The sequence below is a fragment of the Grus americana genome, chromosome Z (assembly GCF_028858705.1).
Source record: "Grus americana isolate bGruAme1 chromosome Z, bGruAme1.mat, whole genome shotgun sequence".
In the NCBI taxonomy this organism is placed as follows: Eukaryota; Metazoa; Chordata; class Aves; order Gruiformes; family Gruidae; genus Grus; species Grus americana.
Window position 1 is genome coordinate 28,780,370 of NC_072891.1, and position 21,775 is coordinate 28,802,144.

Genomic DNA, 21,775 nt, shown 5'->3' on the forward strand with positions numbered 1-21,775 from the left:
CCCAGATCCTTAAGATCTTGGCAGATAACCTCCCTCACTTGTTTTCATGACCTTCCTTATTGCTAAATTTCTGTTGGGTGATTCATGTGTTCGGTTTAAGTAGCTGGCCCATTTATTTCCGTATTTTGTGAACAGAGATCTGTTGAGGCCTCCCACAAGTAACACAGCAGTCTGGGATCTAAACTTTTCAGCAGTCGATCCCAAAAGATCCAGGCAGGCAGTCTCTGTCCATCATCACTGCCCAACGTATGACAGTATTTGGTGGATCCCACCTCCCTCACTAGTGCCCCACAGCAGATTTTGCTCTCCCACAGAAGCGTAGTCCTGGGTGAATTCAGGTACCAAACCTAGGCACATTCTGACATGAGATTAAATGGCCCTGACCCACCCAGCCCCCAAACCTTCTGCTCACACCTCCCCTCGTGCAGGTGTTCTCCACTCTTCCGTTCAAACAGGTGATGATAAAACCCACCCACAGTAGAGACCCCTTTTCTGTAACAGTGTCTCCTATAGAAGCTATGTAGACAGAAATCAGAAATATTAATGAAAAATACAAAATAACGATCCAATACTATAAATTTGGATCAATTTTTTGTTTACTTATTTGTGCAGTTTCTTGGACACTAGCCTGGAAATGAACACAGAACAGCTGCTGCCTTCACAGACACCCTGCTGAGAGTGGCAGGCCACCCTACCCGGCTCTGAAAATGCTGTTCTACAGAGACCTCCAAGTTTACTGAAACACTGCACAGTCATGGCAGGCTGCAGGAGCAGAGTCAAATTGTGTGTGCCACTTTCTGGATTGCTTTAAGACAGACTGCCAGTCCAAGCATTTTTACGCTCCACTGCATTTACTTCCAGATGGATATATCCTTTTACCAACCCCAGACAGGGGACATGGAATCACAGTGATGCTGCAAACCATCCAGACTGAGAGGAGACCGTGCCATCTAAATTTATACCTAACTCCTTACTATTGCCCTACAGGTATATTTCTAATTACAATATGAATTACGAAATTAATTTTTAAGGCTCTTCTTTTAATGTTTACTTTGAAACTAGAGTGACAATTACAGTCCATCTTGGTTTCAGCTGGTATAGTGCTGGGTTTTGGATTTAGAATGAAAATAATGTTGGTAACACACTGATGTTTCAGTTGTTGCCAAGTAGTCCAGGACTTTCCAGCTTCTCTACTGCCCTGCCAATGAGAAGGCAGGGGGCACCCAAGCAGCTGGGAGGGAACACAGCCAGGGCAGCTGACCCAAACTGGCCAAAGGGATATTCCATACCATATGATGTCACATTCCATTTATAACTGAGGGGTTGGCCAGGAGGTGAGGCAGCTCGAGAACTAGCTGAGCATGGACTTCAGGTGGTGAAAAATTGTGCTGTTCATCACTTGTTTTGTATATTATTATTAATTACTGTTATATTATAATTATTATCTTCCTTTTCTGTCCTATTAAACTGTCTTTATCTCAAGCCGCAAGTTTTACTTTTTTTTTTTCTCCCTTTTCAATTCTCTCCTCCACCCCACTGCAGGGGAGGTGAGTGAGCAAATGGCTGTGTGGTTGTTTTAGCTGCCTGCCAAGTTAAACCATGACAGTTCTTTTGGTGCCCAACGTGGGGCCAGAAGGGTTGAGATAATGACAGATCTGACCAGAGCACATTAAAACAAATTTGTTGTAAGCATTCATTATATTAGTTTAATACTTGCTGGTCACAATATTTTATTATTCATTTACATGGTTGTCCTTACATGCCTTATTTATTCCCTATGGTGCTGTTTATCACCTCTGGGAACTGGATGAGGATGTTCCTTTTGCTGCACTGTGTACTACTCACTTACAGTAAGATAACATTATTGGCCATGTGAATATTTTGGTCTGTGTATTTAGCATTGCTGTCATTTCTGTACCTCAGGTGCTATCTCCCAGGAATTAATCATCACACTCCCTACCTTTTTTTCCCATGGAGAACCAATCTATGGCAGTGTCCTGGGCTAAACCGCAACAGGGGGAAACAGGAATATCTTCCCTTTCTCCCTTCAGGCTAGTTACAACAGCTTGTGAGAATTTTGAAGATCCTTCAGATGTTCAGAATATAATGTTCCTATTGCTACATCTCTTGAATGTGTTTCAGGTCTTGTTTAGGGTTAAACAACTATTTTAAAATATCACCCAGAGATCTGCCCCAAGGTTGGATAGTTATGAGTGGCAAGGTGTGTGGGATAGCAAGGGCAAAAGCCAATGACAGTGGGCACCTTGAGTGTTTTGGAACTTCACCCCTGAACAAGTGCAGAATCCTGAAAAAACTTGTAGAATAGAAGAAGTAAGCTGTCACTTTAGCAATTCCAGAGAGACACAAATCACTGCAACGTGCTGGGGCCTGGCCCATGCCTACCGAGCTCTGTCCAACACTATTTAGTACCCTCTAAAGGAAGAGAAGGTCTCTGGATCTGATGACAAAACATCAGGCACTATGGCTACTCCAAACCCCACAACAAGCACTGCAGTCCCTCCAACCCCATGACAGGGACTGCAGCTACCCCAATCCCAGAGACAGGCACCACAGCTGAACCAAAAAACCAATCTCTGCCAGTATCAGAAATACACAAAAAAATCAGTTCGCTTAGTAAGGGATGACAACAAACCAGGAATACCATGAGAACAGGAGGAAGAGGCAGAACCAGAGGTAATCACCTGATCCCTGTCCCTGAGTGAGCTGTGAGATATGCAAAAAGATTTCAGTCGTCATCCAGGCAAGCACATCACTACCTGGATGCTCCAATGCTGGGATAACAAGGCCAGTAGCCTGGAATTAGAGGGTAGGGAAGCCAAGCAACTGTGATCCCTGTCTAGGGAAGGTGCATCAACAAGGTGACTGGAAAAGGGACAGAAGTCCTCAGCCTCTGGAGGAGACTTCTGCAGGCATGAGGGAAAGGTATCCCTTCAGTGAAGATGTTGTATGTCATCTAGGCAAGTGGACCATCATGGAAAGAGGTATCCAGTACCTGAGGGAATTAGCCATGCGGGAGATGGTTTATTATGACCCAGATAATGTGCAGTTACCCATAGATCCTGATGAAGTCCAATGAACACGACCCATTTGGCGGAAATTTGTATGGAGTGCAACATCATCATATACCAACTCATTGACAGTAAGGGACCGGGAGGACGAAGAGGAGCCAACAGTGGATAAATTGGCTAGCTGACTCTAGCAATACAAAGAAAATATCTCTTCCTCCCTCATCTGGGCTATGGAGAAACTGGTCCAGCAACTCAAAGAGGATCTGTGTTACTCCCCACCTGTATGGACCAGTATCTCAGCTACTAGGAGTAAGAGTTTCTTTGCTCAAGGGAGAGGATATAGAGGGTACACACCATGAGGCACCCTGTGGTTTTACCTGTGCAACCATGGAGAGGACATGAGGAAGTGGGATGGAAAACCTACCTCAACCCCGGAGGCATGAGTATGTAAGCTGCAAGGAAAAACAGTCACAAAGGGGCATTCTTCCAGGAAAAATGCCACTCCAATTTCCAGCAGGCAGTTCCTCAGATTAGAAGGGCTGGTCTTACTTATGATCCTCTTGAAAGGACTTAAGTCATTTTTACAAGAAGTAACGAATACAGTGACCAAGATTAGAGGGGCCCTGCCTCCAGCCAGGTGGAGAAAAGCAGCAGCTGGGTTTATTGGACTGTGTGGATCCAATGGCCTGGCACGTCAGACCCCCAGGAGTATGAGACTCTAGTGGACACCAGTGCACAGTGTACCCTAATGCCATCAAGCCATGAAGGGGCAGAACCCATCTGTATTTCTGGTGTGACAGGGGGATCCCAACAATTAACTGTACTGGAGACCAAAATGAGTCTAACCAAGAATGACTGGGAAAAGCACCCCATTCTGTCTGGCCCAGAGGCTCCATGCATCCTTGGCATAGACTTCCTCCAGAGAGGGTATTTCAAGGATCCAAATTGGTACCAGTGGGCTTTTGGCATAGCTGCCTTGGAGACAGAGGAAATTGAACAGTTGTCTACCTTGCCTAGTCTGTCAGAGGACCCTTCTGTCGTGGGGTCGAAGAATGAGTGCCTATCGCTATCACAGCGGTGCACCAGTGGCAATATCGCACCAGCCAAGACTTCCCAATTCCCATCCATAAGCTGATTCACTGACTGGAGAGCCAAGGAGTGATCAGCAGAACCCGCTCACCCTTTAACAGTCCCATGTGGCCAGTGAGGAAGTCCAATGGAGAGTGGAGACTGACAGTAGACTATCGTGGCCTGAATGAAGTCACGCCACTGATGAGTGCTGCTGCGCCAGACATGCTGGAACTTCAATACGAACGGGAGTCAAAGGCAGCCAAGTGGTACACCACCATTGATACAGCTAATGCGTTTTTCTCAATCCCTTTGGCAGCAGAGTGCAGGCCACAGTTTGCTTTCACTTGGAGGGGTGTCCAGTACACCTGGAACCAACTGCCCCAGGGGTGGAAACACAGCCCCACCATTTGCCATGGACTGATCCAGGCTGCATTGGAACAGGGTGGAGCTCCAGAGCACCTGCAAGACATTGACAACGTCATCATATGGGGCAACACAGCAGAAAAAGTCTCTGAGAAAGGGAAGAAAATAATCCAAATCCTTCGGAAGGCTGTTTTTTCCATAAAACAAAGTAAGGTCAAGGGACCTGCGCAGGAGATCCAGCTTTTAGGAATAAAATGGCAAAACGGTCCTCGTCAGATCCCAATGGATGTGATCAACAAAACAGCAGCCATGTCTCCACCAACTAGCAAAAAGGAAACACAAGCTTTCTTAGGCGTTGTGGGTTTCTGGAGGATGCATTTTCCAAATTACAGTCTGATTGTAAGCCCTCTCCATCAGGTGACCCAGAAGAAGAACAATTTCAAATGGGGCCCTGAGCAGTGACAAGCCTTTGAACAAATTAAGCAGGAAATAGTCCATGCAGTAGCCCTTGGGCCAGTCCAGGCAGGACCACACATAAGAAACATGCTGTACACCGCAGCCGGGGAGAACGACCCTACCTGGAGTCTCTGGCAGAAAGCACCGGGGGAGAGTCGAGGCCGACCACTGGGATTTTGGAGTCGGGGATACAGAGGATCTGAGGCATGCTACAGTCCAACGGAAAAGGAGATATTGGCAGCGCATGAAGGGGTTCGAGATGCTTCAGAAGTGATCGGTACTGAAGGTACTGCCAGGCCCCTCCTGGCACCTCTTTTGAAAAGCAACTGCTGTACGTGGTGGTGCTTAAATCTTGTTTGTTTGATAAACTAAAGAAGCAATGTACCTTTAAAAATTTAAGAAAAACAGCTTTACATAAACTATACTTGTACTGCAAGATCCTTGGAGAACACCCACAAGATTGGGATGAAGAAGGGCTCAGAGACTTTACAAAACTGAGGCAAAAACATGACCTCTGCCCAATTCTGACTTAACGTAGCTTCAAAGAGCCAGTGGGCATGCACACTGCATTATCTCGCGCTTTGTACCAAAATCTTCACATTGTCCAGTTTACTGTCCCACTGTCTGGATTTCACAGAGTTCCTCCAACTCAGACCTTTCTGATGTCTGGTTCACTACTGATTGCAGATTTATATCTTTTTCACTTTTTTTACCGCACCATTCACCTGATGCAATTTAGGATAACAAGCTCATTAATATTACCTTCATGTGACAGCGGTCAGTATGCCCTGACTCTTGAAACAACCACTAAGGACTTCCAACTAAGTACATAAAGAGATAATTGCCTAAATGCTCTCCTTGTTCAGTTTCTATTCACATCAAAAGACTAGCTGGGATATGCAGTACAAACGTGGACGGAAAGCTCATCGCTTTTTGTCCCTTACCCTGATGAAAAGCTCCCCTATTTGCAAAAGCTTGAGAACGAAGGGCTAGAGTCAATAAAAATCTCTTCCTGGTTTCAGGCCCATGGAGGCCTGCGCGAGCCCCAGCAACACAGAGAGCGCACATGGGCTCACATGAAAGCAAACCCAAGTTTGACTTGGACCTGACTCCTACTGACGTTTTGTCAATGACTTGGTTGTTGAGTCTATACTTACACTGGCAGCCTGCATTGCCAAAAAGTTCACCAAAGACCCATCTCATTAAAAATCCAATTTTCCATGTTTCAGGGAAGACTTCAAGAGAAGGGTTGTCTTTCAAGGAAGAAGAAAGCTGAGAAATATGTTCATGTGTGCACTTTCAAGACTACGGCTGTTTTCTTCACAATATATTTCCAGATTACATTTCACATTTAAAGACTAATTTGACATTAGATATATCCCAGATTGTTTATTTATGTTAGCGTGAAATGAGACCAGGCAGAAGACAAGCAAAAGAGCTTATTTAAACAACAGGGGCCTCTTTTTGAAGGATTATTCTGTTGAGCAAATTTGTTTTGGATTTTAGGCAGAGGAGGAGGAGAAGTTCTGGGAAGCCAGACAGCGCATGTTTGTAACTTGTTCATTTTTCTTTCTGTCTTCCTTTTGAGGTTAACTGGAATTATAATGTCTCAGAAAATCAAGAGTGGAGGAAACTCCAAGAAACAAGAACAAGCTTGTTTTAGTGCCTAATGCTGCTTCTCCAGACTTCTCCACAGCTTTTTAATTAAGCTCAGTTCAGGCTCACATCCCAGGGAAGATTTTACTTCCCACATCTCCTGTAGCTCTCAGCTATTCTGCAATCTTCAATATTTAGTTGTTTATAGACACTCCAAACAAATGAGAGTATGTTTTATCTACTAAAATAAACTACTGTCATGTTTAAATGTTGTTTAAAGGTTGTTTCTGGCAGGACCCTGACAGATCAAATCCAAGTCAAGCCTCTCTTCCGCAAGGTGCAAGGAACCATGCAAAAGTTTTGCAAAAGTAGAAGCATAAAGATCTCTGAAAGCTGCAGCAAAAAAGGGCAGAGTGCAAGTGCCACAGTCATTAGCTGCAGCAATAACTCTCCAGTTTTCTTCAGCTATTATTTTTTCTCTGCAATTTTCAGACCACCTACCTTTCAACTACAAATAAGTTTTTAAAAAGGCCTCCTTTACCACAAACTGACCTTCCAGAACTTCTTCAGCACAACCAGTCTGAGTATTTCATAGAATTGTAGAATCATGGCATGGTTTGGGTTCGAAGATCAAAGATCATCTAGTTCCAACCCCCCTGCCATGGGCAGGGACACCCTCCACTAGACCACGTTGCCCAAAGCCTCATCCAACCTGGCCTTGAACACTTCCAGGGATGAGGCCTCCACAGCTTCTCTGGGCAACCTGTTCCAGTGTCTCACCCACCTCACAGGGAAGAGCTGCTTCTTAATATCTAACCTAAATCTACCCTCTTTTAGTTCAAACCCATTACCCCTTGTCCTGTCACTACACTCCCTGATAAAAAGTCCCTCTTCAGCTTTCCTGTAGGCCCCCTTCAGGTACTGGAAGGCTGCTATAAGGTCTCCCTGGAGCCTCCTCTTCTCCAGGCTGAACAACCCCAACTCTCTCAGCCTGTCCTCATAGGAGAGGTGCTCCAGCCCTCTCATCATCTTTGTGGGCCTCCTCTGGACTCACTCCAACAGCTCCATGTCTGTCTTGTACTGGGGATCCTAGAGCTGGACGCAGTACTCCAGGTGGGGTCTCATGAGAGCGGAGGGGCAGAATCACCTCCCTTGACCTTCTTTTGATGCAGGCCAGGACACGGTTGGCTTTCTGGGCCACAAGTGCACATTGTCAGGTCATGCTGAGCTTCTCATCCACCAACTCCCCAAGTCCTTCTCCTCAGAGCTAGTCTCAATCCATTCTCCGCCCAGCCTGTAGTTGTGCTTGGGATTGCCCCAACCCACATGAAGGACCTTGCACTTGGCCTTGTTGAACTTCATATGGTTCACATGGGCTCACCTCTCAAGTCTGTCAGGGTCCCTCTGGATGGCATCCCTTCCCTCCAGTGTCTTGACTACACCATACACCTTTGGTGTCATCAGCAAACTTGCTGAGGGTGCACTCAATCCCACTGTCCATGTTGTCGACAAACATGTTAAACAGTGCCGGCCCAATACTGACCCCCGAGGAACACCACTCGTCACTGATCTCCACTTGGACATTGAGCCATTGACAACAACTCTTTGAGTGAAACCGCCTAGCCAATGTGCACATCTCCAGTCATTCAAGTATTGCAGTGCCTCTTTCTCACTTCACTCTCTATGGTCTTCTTTTTTTCAGGTGAAAAACTGACACACAGGGAAAAGATAAGTGACGTGCCCAATGTCCTGCTGTAAATTCATTAAGGAGAAAATGGAAGCAAAGGTCAGCAGCTCCTGGACAAGAGATCCTACAGCCAGATCACCTAACCTCTCTCAAACTATATGTAAGGGAATGATAGGATTGAAAACTGCCAGGAAAGGATAAAAATCACCAGAAACAGAAAAGATCTACATAGCCTTAATTACAGGACCCTTGTAACTGTCTCAAATAAGCAACACTTAACATGTAACTTTCACTTTTATTTATCAATAACCATAAAATTATTTCCTGTAGTTCCAATGTCAAAACAGGCACACTTGACTCAAAACACTTCCAAATGCAAACATTCTGACCACCAAAAACAAAAAGCAAACTAATACTAAAAAAAGGAACAAAAGATGTGACTGCAATAAGCAGAAAAACTAATCATTTTACAGACCTAACAAAAACTGCACAAAGGCAGGACTCCAGACAGCAGGACCATGCTTTTTTCTATCTTAAAAAAAACCCTACCTTTTTAAGTCTTACCACAGTAAGAAAATCTAATCAGAAAAGAACAAAACAGCAACACTGAAACCAGATTTTTCTGCAGATTACAGTGCAGCCCTACTGGTTTACACAGAGATGATGATCATTATGTTCTGTTACTTAAACTGATCTGTGGTTAAACTGGGATTTCTGTGGAACCATGAAAATCAAAGGGCAGACTCTACTAAAAAAGTTTTGTAGCTGCCTGGTCACATACAGCAAACTGCCAAAAATTTGGCATCAGTATTCTTATCTCTCAAAGTGCAAAACATGGCTTGTAGAACTTTTTCACCGCCAGCAGAGCAAACAGAATAGATTAGACAGACACCACTAGGTCATTGGCACTGTAACTAGGAGAGCAGGAAAATATTTTGAAAAATTAACATCATCCTGCCTTCCTGAAGTTTAGGGGAGAAAAAAAAACAACAAAAAAGCTACATTTCCTTGGAAGAAAAACTGGGAGTTAGATTTTTCTTATTGGAAAAAAGAAACTTTTGTAGCTTTATAAATGGCCTTATGAACATCCTCTTTCCAAACCAGCTGTGGAAAACAGGAAGGAATTATACATGTTTAAAAGCACATGCCCAGCTAGCACTGTCACATGCTCAACGGTATAACAGCATTCAGCTGTCATCTCCTAGACTCTCTCCCAAAATGTACAGGGTTGCTGACTCTGAGGATGACAATGCTTGGCAATAATACATATGCTTAATACTGAAAGGGAAAAAAAAAAAAAATCCTTCTTTTGTTTCTTTCATTCACTCTCCCCAACTGGATACTGTTTTTGTCTCTCAATCTTTCCAGTGTGTTTCTTTCAATAAAAAAAATAAAATCCTCTTTTTTTTTTTTTCCTCTTGTAAACACAAAACAGATCTCTAACAATTTCCAGGGGACATAGAGAGGAGGAAGAAGATTGGCAGGTGTGACTAGCACTGAATTCAAGAGTCCCTATGCAAACCCCTGTTCAGCCTGGTCTAGCATCCCATTGTGCCCCACAGTTTCCTCTTATTCCTTCAACTCTGGAATATAGCAAACCCCAAAACCATCATCTATAGTTCAAGTGGCTTCTTATGATCCCATCCCCACCCTGAAACGCACAGAGGTGGAACCCTAGGGGCTCTCCAGTGATCCTGGAGGACAAGAAGCCTCTTGTGCAAAAAATTGAACTACAATTCTCAAAATTGAACAAGACTCAAATGGTATGTAAGGCAACCAGGTCCCAACCCAGAGATGAAGAAGACAGGGAGCAATGAGAGTTGGTACCCTTTTAGCATGCTACCAACTGTTGTGAACGCCCCTGCAAAGATACTCCCAAAAACTTTGTTGGGTGTGGGAAAACAGCCAGAATGGTCAATATGCTTGAAGGGGCAGGCTGGGGAAGAAAAGAGAGAGCAGGAACAGCAGAGCCTTTCCAGGAGCCACCACTGTTTGTACCCATTCAAAGAACATTCACATTCTTGCTCTTAGAAGTCCTCTTTGATTTACACATCCAACTTCCTAGCGAGATTCCAGAGTCTGCCTGTTTCTATTCATTCTTCTTCACTCAACCCTCCCTTAGCTGTTTTCCGTCTTCCTCTCCCCCACTGACAACCACTTCCATTTCTCTCCTTATCCCCCACTGTGTGCTTTTCCTGCCAAAAACATCACTATTTAACAACACTGCCAAGCAAACAATTTTTTAAAAAGTCGTTTAAAACAATCCAGGGTAATAAAACTATGATATTTAGCAATCTGATTATATAAGTCAGGTTAGAACACATACTGATTTTTACATTCAAATAAACAAATAAAACCAGCTTGAGTCAACTTACAAATTTCTAGTTGTCACCAAACTCTATCTCCATCTTTCTTTGTCCATCCCCATTTCCACCTTTTATTGCATACTCACTCCCCAGCCTGCACTTCAGCCCCATCAGATTATCATACACGGTGCTGACTGGAAGCCCTCCAGGCCCTGCTGAGGTCAACAGCAAAATCCCATCAGATGTCTATGTTATGAGCATCTCAGCCAACTTGAGTACACAACAGGGAGATGGGCAAGAAAAGCTCACAGTGCAGCCAGCAGCGAGTCCATGCTCCAGCCCTTACATAGGGCAACCAAATTCTCAGTTACGGTGACTTACTTCTAAAACCAGCAGAACTGATTTCGCTGCAGCTTCTCCACAAACAAGTCAACTTCTTAAATGTACTATAAAGTAATTAGAATTTAGGGAAGAGAGAGAGGGTTGGTTCTTTTTCAGATAAGAGGTACAACAGGGAATTTTTCATCATTTAACATAAGCTGAGCCCGTGCTCAGGACAAAAGGTATTTATATACATGTGTATATGTACAGATACATGTATATAACAGATATGTTTAACTACACCTTTATATCTGTATTTATAATTTTACTTTCTATACACATAAGATGTCTAAGAAAATATATTTAAATTAAATTTTAAGCACCTAAACGTTGTTCCAAATTGTATACAAATTCACCTTTTTTTTTTTAACCCAAAAGCTCCTCTAAAAATCTACACTCTACCACTCCTAACTAACAGTATGAACCATGGCCAAAGTTGCCTGCTTGTTCCCTGCAGAAGACTCAGGATCTGCTGCAGCTGCCCGTCCAAGCATCAGAGAGGAGACTGAGTTGGTCTGAAGCCAGAGGGCCTGGCTCCTGTTCCAGCTGTCACAAGCAGTGCTATGCAAATGATGCCTTAGAAGGAAAAGGCATTTTAGGGGAAAGAAAAAGAAATATCAGCTATAATTTCAGGGTGGAGAACTTCCATTCTGTCAGCTTTTAAGCTACCTTATGTTCCCTCCAGATGGTCCAACTGGAGCAGAGACTGGGGCAGATGTGGCTTCAGATTAGCAAACCATAATCACTCCCCAACGGCTCCACACCCTCCTACGCTGAGATACCGTCCAATACTTTGGTCTTGCTTGACAAAACAGATTTGATCATATGGGCACACATGTCATGTATGTGCACTGCATTTTTGTGCAAGGCAAGGACTGCTATGCTGTCCTATGCTCAAAAGCACTAAAGTCAGGGTAACTGTGATTACTAATATTCTTGCTACTACTCCAAATTCCTCTATGCAACTCCCATATTCCTTGGACGGGAGAGTGAGACAAACATGATTAAATGATTGAAGTACAGGCATTTCGTATAACAATGACTAGAAAAAATAGCTAACTAGATGATGATTTTAATAAGAGATTATTAAAATAATCTGCCAGCCTCTTATCTTAGAACTGTGTCTCTCAGTTTACGTCAGCTCATTTCCAACGTACACCACCCCCATTGAAGCATGTATATCACCTCCCTTTGCACACACACAGAGCGACTCGTTCATTTTGCAGCCACCGAAGTTTGCATGTGAGGTGTCAGAATGCCACCATCTGGGCTGCTCTTTCTGAGCTCAGCACTTGACCACGGGCAAGTGATGCCAGCCTGGCACTCTCTGCCTGGCACAGCAGCTCCCACTGGCAGACCTTAATTACTTGTTGTCTTTTTCTGCCTTGCTGTGCTTTGCACAAGCTCGTGTTTGCACATTGTTCTTGGAGCTTTCCCCAAACTTGAAAATACCTTTCCATTTGCATTACAGTCTCTAAATATATTGTCTAGTGCAACTGGCTGTATTCTCCTACCAGCCTCACAACTCACGCTGTAGCATCTAAACATTTCTACATGCTTAATTTCATCTTTAGTCACATATGTCAGCCTTATCAGAAATTATTTTCCAGATTGTTGTTCCTACAACAGTTAATATACTACTGAAAAATCCTAGGGCATCATGATACCTTTGGATACATCACCTATCTATAGCATAGATGCTTTGAAAGAGGTTCCCCCTCTGGCATAGATACAACAGATTGATCTTTTGGCAAGCTAGGCTGCAATGTCAATGACCTTCACCTCTTTGAAAGAAACTGCCTTGTGTGTATTTAGCATTGCAGTATATAGCAATAGCTTTTGGGAAGTCAAAATGATCCAGTTTTCAGCCTGCTTTTCTCTTAGAAAGTTTAACTGTGCCCTGACTAGACAATATACAGTGTTCTGGAGGAAAGAGCAAAACATTTTTAAGATGCCTCCTTCCTCTAACGCCTAGGCTGTTCACACCTGTAGAAATACCACAGGTGCGTTTATTCTTTATATAGTCAACTATGTCTTTCTACTACATCAGAACAAGGGACAGTCAATGTGCCACCAGAACATTTTCCCTCCAGCAAGACTCGTGAGATGCAACACTCTGCCGCAAAACAGGTTTTCAACATAGACTCCAAAAAGCATGCATACTGCAGAGATACAATTGTGAGACGACATAAATCACAATAGCAACACATGAATCCCAAACAAATGGTCAATGTCCTGCTCAGCTGGCCATTTAAAGAAAAAAAAAAAAAAAACAAGCCTAAAGAGATCATCACTTTTATAATAATGACCTAACAAAAGTGGCACACCAACAACATTCCACTAAATTCAGATGTTATTTAAAAAATCTATAGTCATTGGCTATTGAGAAGATATCACCTTTACCAGATTTGCTAGATTTTACCAGATTTTTTTCTCTCAACATAAATCATTATTTTAGCTTTATACCCAGCTGAGCAAATAATCAAGCTCCTGCTTGAAAAGGTGATAAAAAAACCAGAGACAATTATTTTCTGGTTTTGTAAACAGATACATATAAATAAAAAGCAGAATATAAGACCAGAGGTCAAATACAACTGATTAACTATAATGGGACTTTTCACAAATAGTGGTTCCCCTCAAAAACTGTTAGATACCTCCATGTAGAAGACAATGGGAACTGCTATATTTTTCACATCAAGCATTTTTCCAGTTAAGTTCAGTTAAGGACTCGCAGCCCCACATAAGGTCTCCCTCAGAGACAAACTCCTCAGATGTAATGAATCATGCCATCTCAAGGATGGAGCTTGTGCAAGACAGGCTGTGCTCCCCTCAGACTGGCAGCTGAGCTGCAAGCTCCCTGAAGCCACTAAGGTTCACCATAAAAGCAAGAGCTTTCTGGTCCAAAAGCAGAGCTTGAGTCTCCAACCCAGCTTTCCAGCCCACAACCACATAACAGGTTCCTTCAAATAATAATCACGTTCACATATAACTATTCCCACACGAGAGGAAGAGACAGGATGCCTGTCTGGCAGGCATTAGTCACCTTACTTAATTTTTAGCTCCAGGAGGTGCTCAGGTATCAAAGCAGAGGTTGCTGCTTCTCAACCTAAATGAACCTTAGCTATTTGTATAAGGAGAAATCTGTACCTTCATAATATCCTGGGACAATTCGTCAGATGTCAAGTTCACAGGACCTGTAAAAGCAAAGACTCCCGCCTTTAATAACAAGCAAATTCAGTTTGGGTCCATTTCGGTTTCTGCTGATCGCCTCTCTTCTCTTCAGAATAGGAGGGGAGACACAAGGAGCAGGCAAACAGGCAGGTGAGCCAGAACAATGGACACGGGCAGCTCATGCATCTCCCCACAGCGGTGTTCCCGTGGGCAGCGTGAGAGCTGGATGCACAACAAGTGCTATGTTATTGTCACAGTTACGTTCAGGCTAGGCAAGCACAGCGATTTGTCTGCCAGCTGCTGATTAACCCCCACATACTCAGAAAAATCAACAACAGTTCTAGCGCCATGCCTCACACCAACTCTGCAGAGCAGCTGGGGTCTGCTCTTCTTCTGCAGGGGTGTTGTGTGTTTTCTGAAATTTTATCTGGCATCTTCACCTCAAAAAGTAAAAAACACCTTTATTTCTGCCTCTCTCTTTTGCATTATGGTTTTTTCCCAGGGCTGTGTGGAAGAACACAGCACATGCAAAACAAGGACCACACTTTGCAAGTTTTGCCCAAACACAGCCTCAAGGACTATTGTGAAACAGCAAAGAGAAGTAATCTGGCTACAGGAATGCAAATGAACACTAGCATCACCCAGGCTTCCAGGAACATTATTATTTAATAAATACATTTTAAATAATAATAACCATACAGCCAGAGTTATGCTGGTAAATATGTTTCATTTTCTATCGAATCTTTCAACTCAGGGTTCACATTTGTCCTCAGATACACAAATCCCTCTCTATTCTCCTGCTCTAGCAAATAGTCAAACTTAAGTATGACTCTGCAGCCAATATAGGGTGGTTTGGGGGACTGCCTTGAGGAACATGGGGTTTTGAGACCTTTCTTGGCATTGCACAAAGTCTATACTCAAAAAAAAAAAAAAAAAAAAGATGTGTCAATATATCTTTGGAAAAACAATTCAAAGACAGCTACCTATTATCTAAATCACACAATCTTCAGCAACAACAACCCTACCTAACCTGCAGGTCTGTGTGAGATGAAGTTCTGGGATGCAATTATGGGCCCGTTGCAATAAGCACACCTGTTGTCCCTGACCTCAGCAGCACCCCCATATGCTGGCAAGAGTCAAGACTAGGCCCATGCTGATCAGTATCTTGATCATTAATTTTTAATTAATCCTCCTCCTTTAATTAACCTTCTGCAGCAGTCACATATATACCTCCACTTGCAATCTAACAGAGTGCAATCACAGAGCACAAAATCACTAGTGCCATCAAACAAAGCATCCCAGGCATCATCTGTCAGCTAGAAGGAACAGACTAATTCTTCTGGAAGTGCAGAAACTTAATTTAAAAACTTCAGTGGGAAGATATTGCCATGCAATTGGCATTAGTAGTATTATTATTATTTTCACAATTCTCAGCAATAAAAAGCTGTTTAGTCTACACCTAATGTTCTGTACAAGCAAATGGTTTATCCTTCAGATAAGAGTATTCAGTCAACTCACGGGCATGGAATTTCAAGGTCAGAAAACAGGAAAAAAAGCACAAACTACTGAATTAGCCAAAATACTATCTATTTCACCTTTTGTTCTGCATCCTCACTGGATAATGTATCACTCCATTTATTTGAATTTAATTAAGTGGCTATGGGAGATACACCTCTAAGCTATAGCATCACCTTATACTGACCCGCTGCTTCAATATTATTGCATTTTGCAAGAAGCAATGCACTGCTGTATCAACCTCTACTCAATAATAACTCAACGCTTCTGATAGCATAGTGTTTTAAAGGTCTGTTGATCTGGACTTTAGGCCCACCCAGAAGCGAGTAGTCACTACTTCCTGGAATGGCAGCAGTTTCAAAATCTGAGGGGGATCCTTTCATGACATGAATGCATCGATGTCCTGAGCTTAGCAGCCACTTTATAAAGGACTGACAAAGTATTTTTTACTACATTCTCAGTTGCATTCAATCATTTAATATAATTTCTGCTCCTGGCAGCAACAATTTTAACTCAATCTTGAAAAAATTTCTTTTGATCTCCTGAATGCTGACAAATGGAGAGTGTAAGAGGCTACTAGTCACCAGTAATGATCATTCATGATTTTTCAGTATCTTGGTTTGGTGGTGGTTAGTGGGAAAAAAAAAAAAAAAGTCTTGTTTATAGAAATATGATAACCAATGACAATATCAAAGCCTAAGAAGATTAAAAAACTTTGCTGCCCATCAGCATACAAACAATAGTTACAGGCTCCTCTGGCCTACAAGTAGATAACTACAGTAGATAAAACATGCAAGCATGATTGCTATCATTTGTTTGTATAGGTCCTGGATACTAGCAAAATGCGGCATACTTTTCTTGCTGCTGAACTGAAATGAGGGGTTTTTTTTAAAAAAACAGGCACAAAATTATGCATAAAGGCACAAAAGTGTATAGCTTCCACTGAAAACACAAATAGGTAGGTGTGCCTATGCCAATATCTATGCCAAATATCTTTGGTGTAAAGACAGGATGTGAAGCTTTACAACCAGAATCCAAAATGAGACCTGACATCCTGAACTGGTGTCTCTAAGCAATCAATATCTACTGGTATTTGTTATTCGTTTGTTCCAAGTCAGCCTGAATTAAAACTGCGTTTAGTGAAAAATATCAAAATAATCATCACCTAGAAGCTGTATTGCCCAAGCTACTGCCTCATTTAGTGCTAGCAATCCAGGCCATTCATTTTCCATCCCCAAGGAGGAATATAAAGCTCACACTGGTCAGAGTACAGCACTCAGATGAATACCCAGAGTCAATGTTTTTGCACACTGTGTCACCAAAATCATTCACAAACTTTGTATGGTAAATTTCCACTTACAATAAGAGAAGCGTAGCTTGCAACTCCTAACAACTGCTTACCGTTTCTCTGCAAATTTACCTTCTAATAGGAAAACTTTCGTTGCCTGAATGCTGCTGGAGAAGTTGGGTGTAAAACTCTTTTTCCAGCACTAACAACAGCAGCCTACATGTTTAAACATGAGCTACATGACAGCTGTGTCCCCATTTTATCCATTCACTTGAAGTTACTAGCTGATGCCACCTGGAACTGCAGTCCCGTTCCCTTCCCTCAGTCTGGTCCTGATCCTGTTGGCAGTTTATGCAGATGCTCGCATTTCTGCTGCCCTCAGCAGGGCTGCCTCCGGCACAGCCACTGAGCAAGACTGAGCTTCTCACAGAGCTCACAGCTTTTAGCTCGTTGCTTCGTCCAAATATACAGCACCAGTCACATAAGCAAATGGCCAACTGATTAAAACTTTTAATTAATTCCTAACAATCATATGTAAACACCCAAAGTGTCGTGCTTCTGATGCTGAAGAATGATCTTTTTTTTTTGTGATTTTCTTTTCAGCTGTAAGAGATGCTTGCTCCAAGGTACACAGGGAAGTATTTTGGTAATGAAAGAGCATTCTCATCAGCAAACACCATCTCACAATCCTTACAGAGGTAAACCGCTTACCAAAATATTGAATGTGTAATTGAAACACATGGGAATTTTGCCATATTAATAAGTCTGGACTGGATCCCAAAACTATTCATACAAAACATTACTCTGCTCCCGTCTTTGTTAACTCGAGTCATTTGGTTTTACTGGAATTTGCACGCTGGAGAATTCATTCGGTTAAACACTGCCCTCTCCTGGAATCTCCTGACATTTTTCTGGCTTTCACAATAAAATTAGTTAAGGCTTTTCCAGTCACTATAAAACGCCATAATATTTTGTGAACAATTTCAGTCTGACACTGGAAAACCGATGCTCTGTAGGGAGTATCACGATTTACACAACGCTCGTAGTAGGACTTGCATATTCCACTGTTGTCTACTTACAGGTCTCTAATGTCATATGAAACATATGATCTTCCTGAATAAATAGCGTATGAATCTGTGCCAACTTTCCAGAGCTTTTAAAGACTGAAACATTATGGAATAAAAAAACTGTACCTTCTACAGAGCTTGTTGTACTGCGGGGCATTTTTGGACCTTCCACTGGCTCAACTTGGTTTGAATTAATACTCTATAAAAAATAAAAATAAAAAAAATCAAAATGATGGTAACTGTATTTAATACCCATGACATATATCTGAAAACTCAAAAACAGTATCAGAGACTAGCAAACAAATATGTTATAAGCAACACTAAAATGACTGACAGAGATTCCATAGAGTATTTTATCAGTTACCCTCCAGACGAAACCAATAGCAATTCCTCAAGAGGGAAACCGATAAAATATTTTCAACTACAGAGAGACATTACCTTGTGTTTACAATACCCAAGGGATCTAAAGGATCATATTTAACATTTGCACTTCATTGTTTATAACCTCCTTCTCTATGAGAAAAGCAGCACAGCAGCTACACACAGAAGTCTAGTTAACCATGAAAGCATCCCTATGAAGCAAGCAATTTTGACAGATAGGCAAAACAAAGAGCCTAAACCAGGACTAAACACCAACTACATGGTAAACCCAGCCTGGGAGGCAGGAGCTACTCCTCTGTGTCCATGGCGCCTGGTCGGGCTGACCCCTTGCTCAGTTAAAGACACTCACTGTATCACACCTGCTCAATAGGAAGAGGGGTCTAAGATCCAGTCCCTTATTTTAACAATTGCCTTCAAAGATTATAAGTGCGGGGGAGGAGAGAATGTCTCCTTTTGCTTAGTTTCTTCTGCAACTCTGCTTGCTTCTAGTCTTTCCCTCTAGTTATATTGCTTGTGTATTTACCAACTACCAGAATAGCAAACAGAGAAAAGGCATGGTAACCTGAATACGAAAGAAAAAATCAGGGATGACTCTGGGCTGAGTATTGCAGCCAAATGTATTTGAAAGCCACACAGCTGTCAAACTTGCTATATCCCCCATCTCAGTGAGGCCAGTAGCATTTTTCTCTGCTTGTCTGTTAGTGTGCAAGACACTTTCCTACTCCCACAACTAGCACAGAAATAAGTCAACTCCTCCTAGGGAAATCTGTCCACCACCACGCAACAAAATTAGTTAAAGTACCTTAATCGTTTTGGATGATTATGCTTTTTTTTTTTTTAATTACCCTGATATCATTTCACTTGTGTCCATCAGTCCCCAGATTTCTTTTCCTCTCATTTCTTTTCCCTTTCCCCTGCACTGGCTGTACTGCCTCCAGCAACTGAGACAGCCAAATGCGTCACCTCCACACACTGCTTAGGGCTCTACTGGAGGTGCACAACCAACCATGCAGCCTCACTGACAGGCACTGCTACAACCACAACAATTTCAACAGGAGGTTGCATAGAGTCCAAGCAATTCCATGCTCTTCCTCATCCCCTTCAGAAATCTCTCCACGGTATTGCCTAGCGCAGCCACAAAGCCTGTGGGTTTACACTTTTTGAACAGCAGAGCCCCTGAAGGTTTCCAGTGAAGGCATGGCTCCCATAGGGGTAACTAGCTTACCGACTGCTTGTTTGTTGTAACTTTTCAATTACTCTTTTAGGCTTGTAAGGAATAGTCAAGGGACTAAAAGAACCCACAGACCAGGGACTGAAGAATGTACTTGAGAAAGATTTGGATTTTCTTGCATGAATAAATGCAAAAATAGTTTGTGCTGCTCCCTAAATCATCCATTTCACACACACAGATCCAACGCTGCACGCCACCATAACTGAGACAAGCTCCTTCTTTTTAGTCCATGTCATTCTGACTCAAGCCTAAAATAGCAATGTGGTCATTTATGCAGTCTCAAGATACAATAAACTAGATGTCCAGTCTTAGTCTGCTCTAGATGAATGAATATTCCAGTACAGCAATGAATTCTACCTCTATTTTAAAAAGACTATCTATCTTCAAATCTTTAATGACCGCCTTATGCTTTGGGTCCCACTGAAGGCTGCAAGTCCTTGTTTGCAACAGAAAGAAAATTAATCTTACCCTACCTTTTGGACATAATACATAGTCTGAATATGACAGTTCGACCATCCTCCCACATACACTTCAGGATCATATCTGCTGTATAGGAAATGAACTAAACCATGCGATCTTCCCAATTATTCTGGTTTACTTCTGCTTTATTAAAAGTAGTCCAACACTGATGTTGTGCAGGGGGGAATAGGGTCCCCACAACAGAGGATCTAGACTGCTGCAACTAGGGGAACAAGCAAAAGGGAAACCCACAAGTGAAAGGTAGTAGGCTTTTTCCTGAAAATACCCAGGGCAGAATTTTGCACCCTTTAAGTCTTTGTCTCTGAGACCCATGCAGACATCTAACATACCACATTTTCTTTGCCCATTTCAAAGACTGAAAGAATAACAAGGATTTGATGAGTGCAAGAAAAAAACGATATAAATAACAATGCATTCTTCAACACAGTCTTGGTTTTGCTATTGGGTTTACTGTTGTTTCCATGGAAAAGCCACACACAAACTGTAGATATTCTGCAAGCCACAAACACAGAATAACTTCTTTGTATTGGAACAAATCAAAATCTTGGCAGCATAGTTACATGAGATTATACATAACTACTATACAATATATCACACCTTAAGTTTTTGTGTTAAACATAACACATGGATCACGTTCTAAGTTAAAAAAAAAAAACCATGCAGAATGCAATAAAGATAACTCAAGGAAAATCAGCACACAAATAAGGAAACCTGAAGTTAAGCATGGGAAAGAAAACCTGAATTTTAAGGCCAGAAAAAGAGAAAAGCCTATTTTAATGTGTTTTAGTTCACTAGTTTTATATAATCATGCAGTCTCAATCTAAAAACATAAGTAAGCACCTGCATTGCTATTCAAGAATTGTGCTTTCAAGTGTCCTCCTCCTTACTTTACTGAAATTGAGAGATGTCCTGAAGAATATCACAGCAGTGCTCGACACCTTACAGCAAAATAAGACCCACCACACCATAAATAAACTCTGTAGCAAAAGTCTGTACTCTCTCTTTCTGCTGTAAATAATAGACTGGGTTTCGCTCTTGATAAAGGCTCCTAGGCAATACACTGCTAGACAAAAGAATGGAACTAAATTAAATATTTCAAAGTACCAATGGAATACAATGACAATGCAATTAAAAACACTGAGATTCCAGGGAAAGATATTCACTGTAGAGTCCACAATTATTCAAAAACAACTTCAGAGGTAAAGGAGGTTTTGATATTCTTGACATCTCTTATCCTCCAGCTTTACATGTACAATGTGCTACACTTACACAAAGTAGAAGCCCACAACAGTAATTCTGCAACTACATTGGCCATTAGTGACACAGACAGCTTAAACTAAAAGGCTACTTAAGAAAAACAAATCCAGCTTGAAGAGTCTATAGCTGGAAATTATTGAAGAAAATCTGTGACAATGCCCTGAGCTAGATAGGTACCTACCTGGTAAAGAAGAGGTCTGTCCCAGAAGTATTTTCTGAAGAGCTTAATGTCCGACTCCAGCAAGTGCTGTGCGGTGTGGCTAAATGTCAGCGTCAGAGCTCCCGATGAATGAACAAACTGCACGCGAGCACCCTCGCTGATCTCCGCTCTTGAAATGTCAAGCAAGTGACTGCCCTGGAAACTGGAACGACACACTCTTTAAACCAAAGCAGATGCTTCGCTCACAGGTAGAATGAAAACACAACCACAGCAAGCTTCCTGCTCGCCTTCAGCACCAGCCCATCGGGATCCCAACGCACCCACTGCAAAAACCAG

General features: G+C 42.3%; 1 protein-coding gene across 2 annotated transcripts in view; it reads right to left on the reverse strand.

Annotated features, from left to right (window-relative positions):
• The window catches only part of ARHGEF28 (Rho guanine nucleotide exchange factor 28), a 129,982-nt gene that overhangs the window by 66,250 nt on the left and 41,957 nt on the right, over positions 1 to 21,775 (reverse strand). For both annotated transcript variants that reach the window (XM_054810176.1, XM_054810175.1), the window contains exons 6-7: positions 21,461 to 21,641; positions 18,057 to 18,129 (exon numbers count right to left, since the gene is read on the reverse strand). In XM_054810176.1, coding sequence (XP_054666151.1) covers positions 18,057 to 18,129; positions 21,461 to 21,641 — 254 coding nt within the window. The remainder of the gene's footprint in view (positions 1 to 18,056; positions 18,130 to 21,460; positions 21,642 to 21,775) is intronic.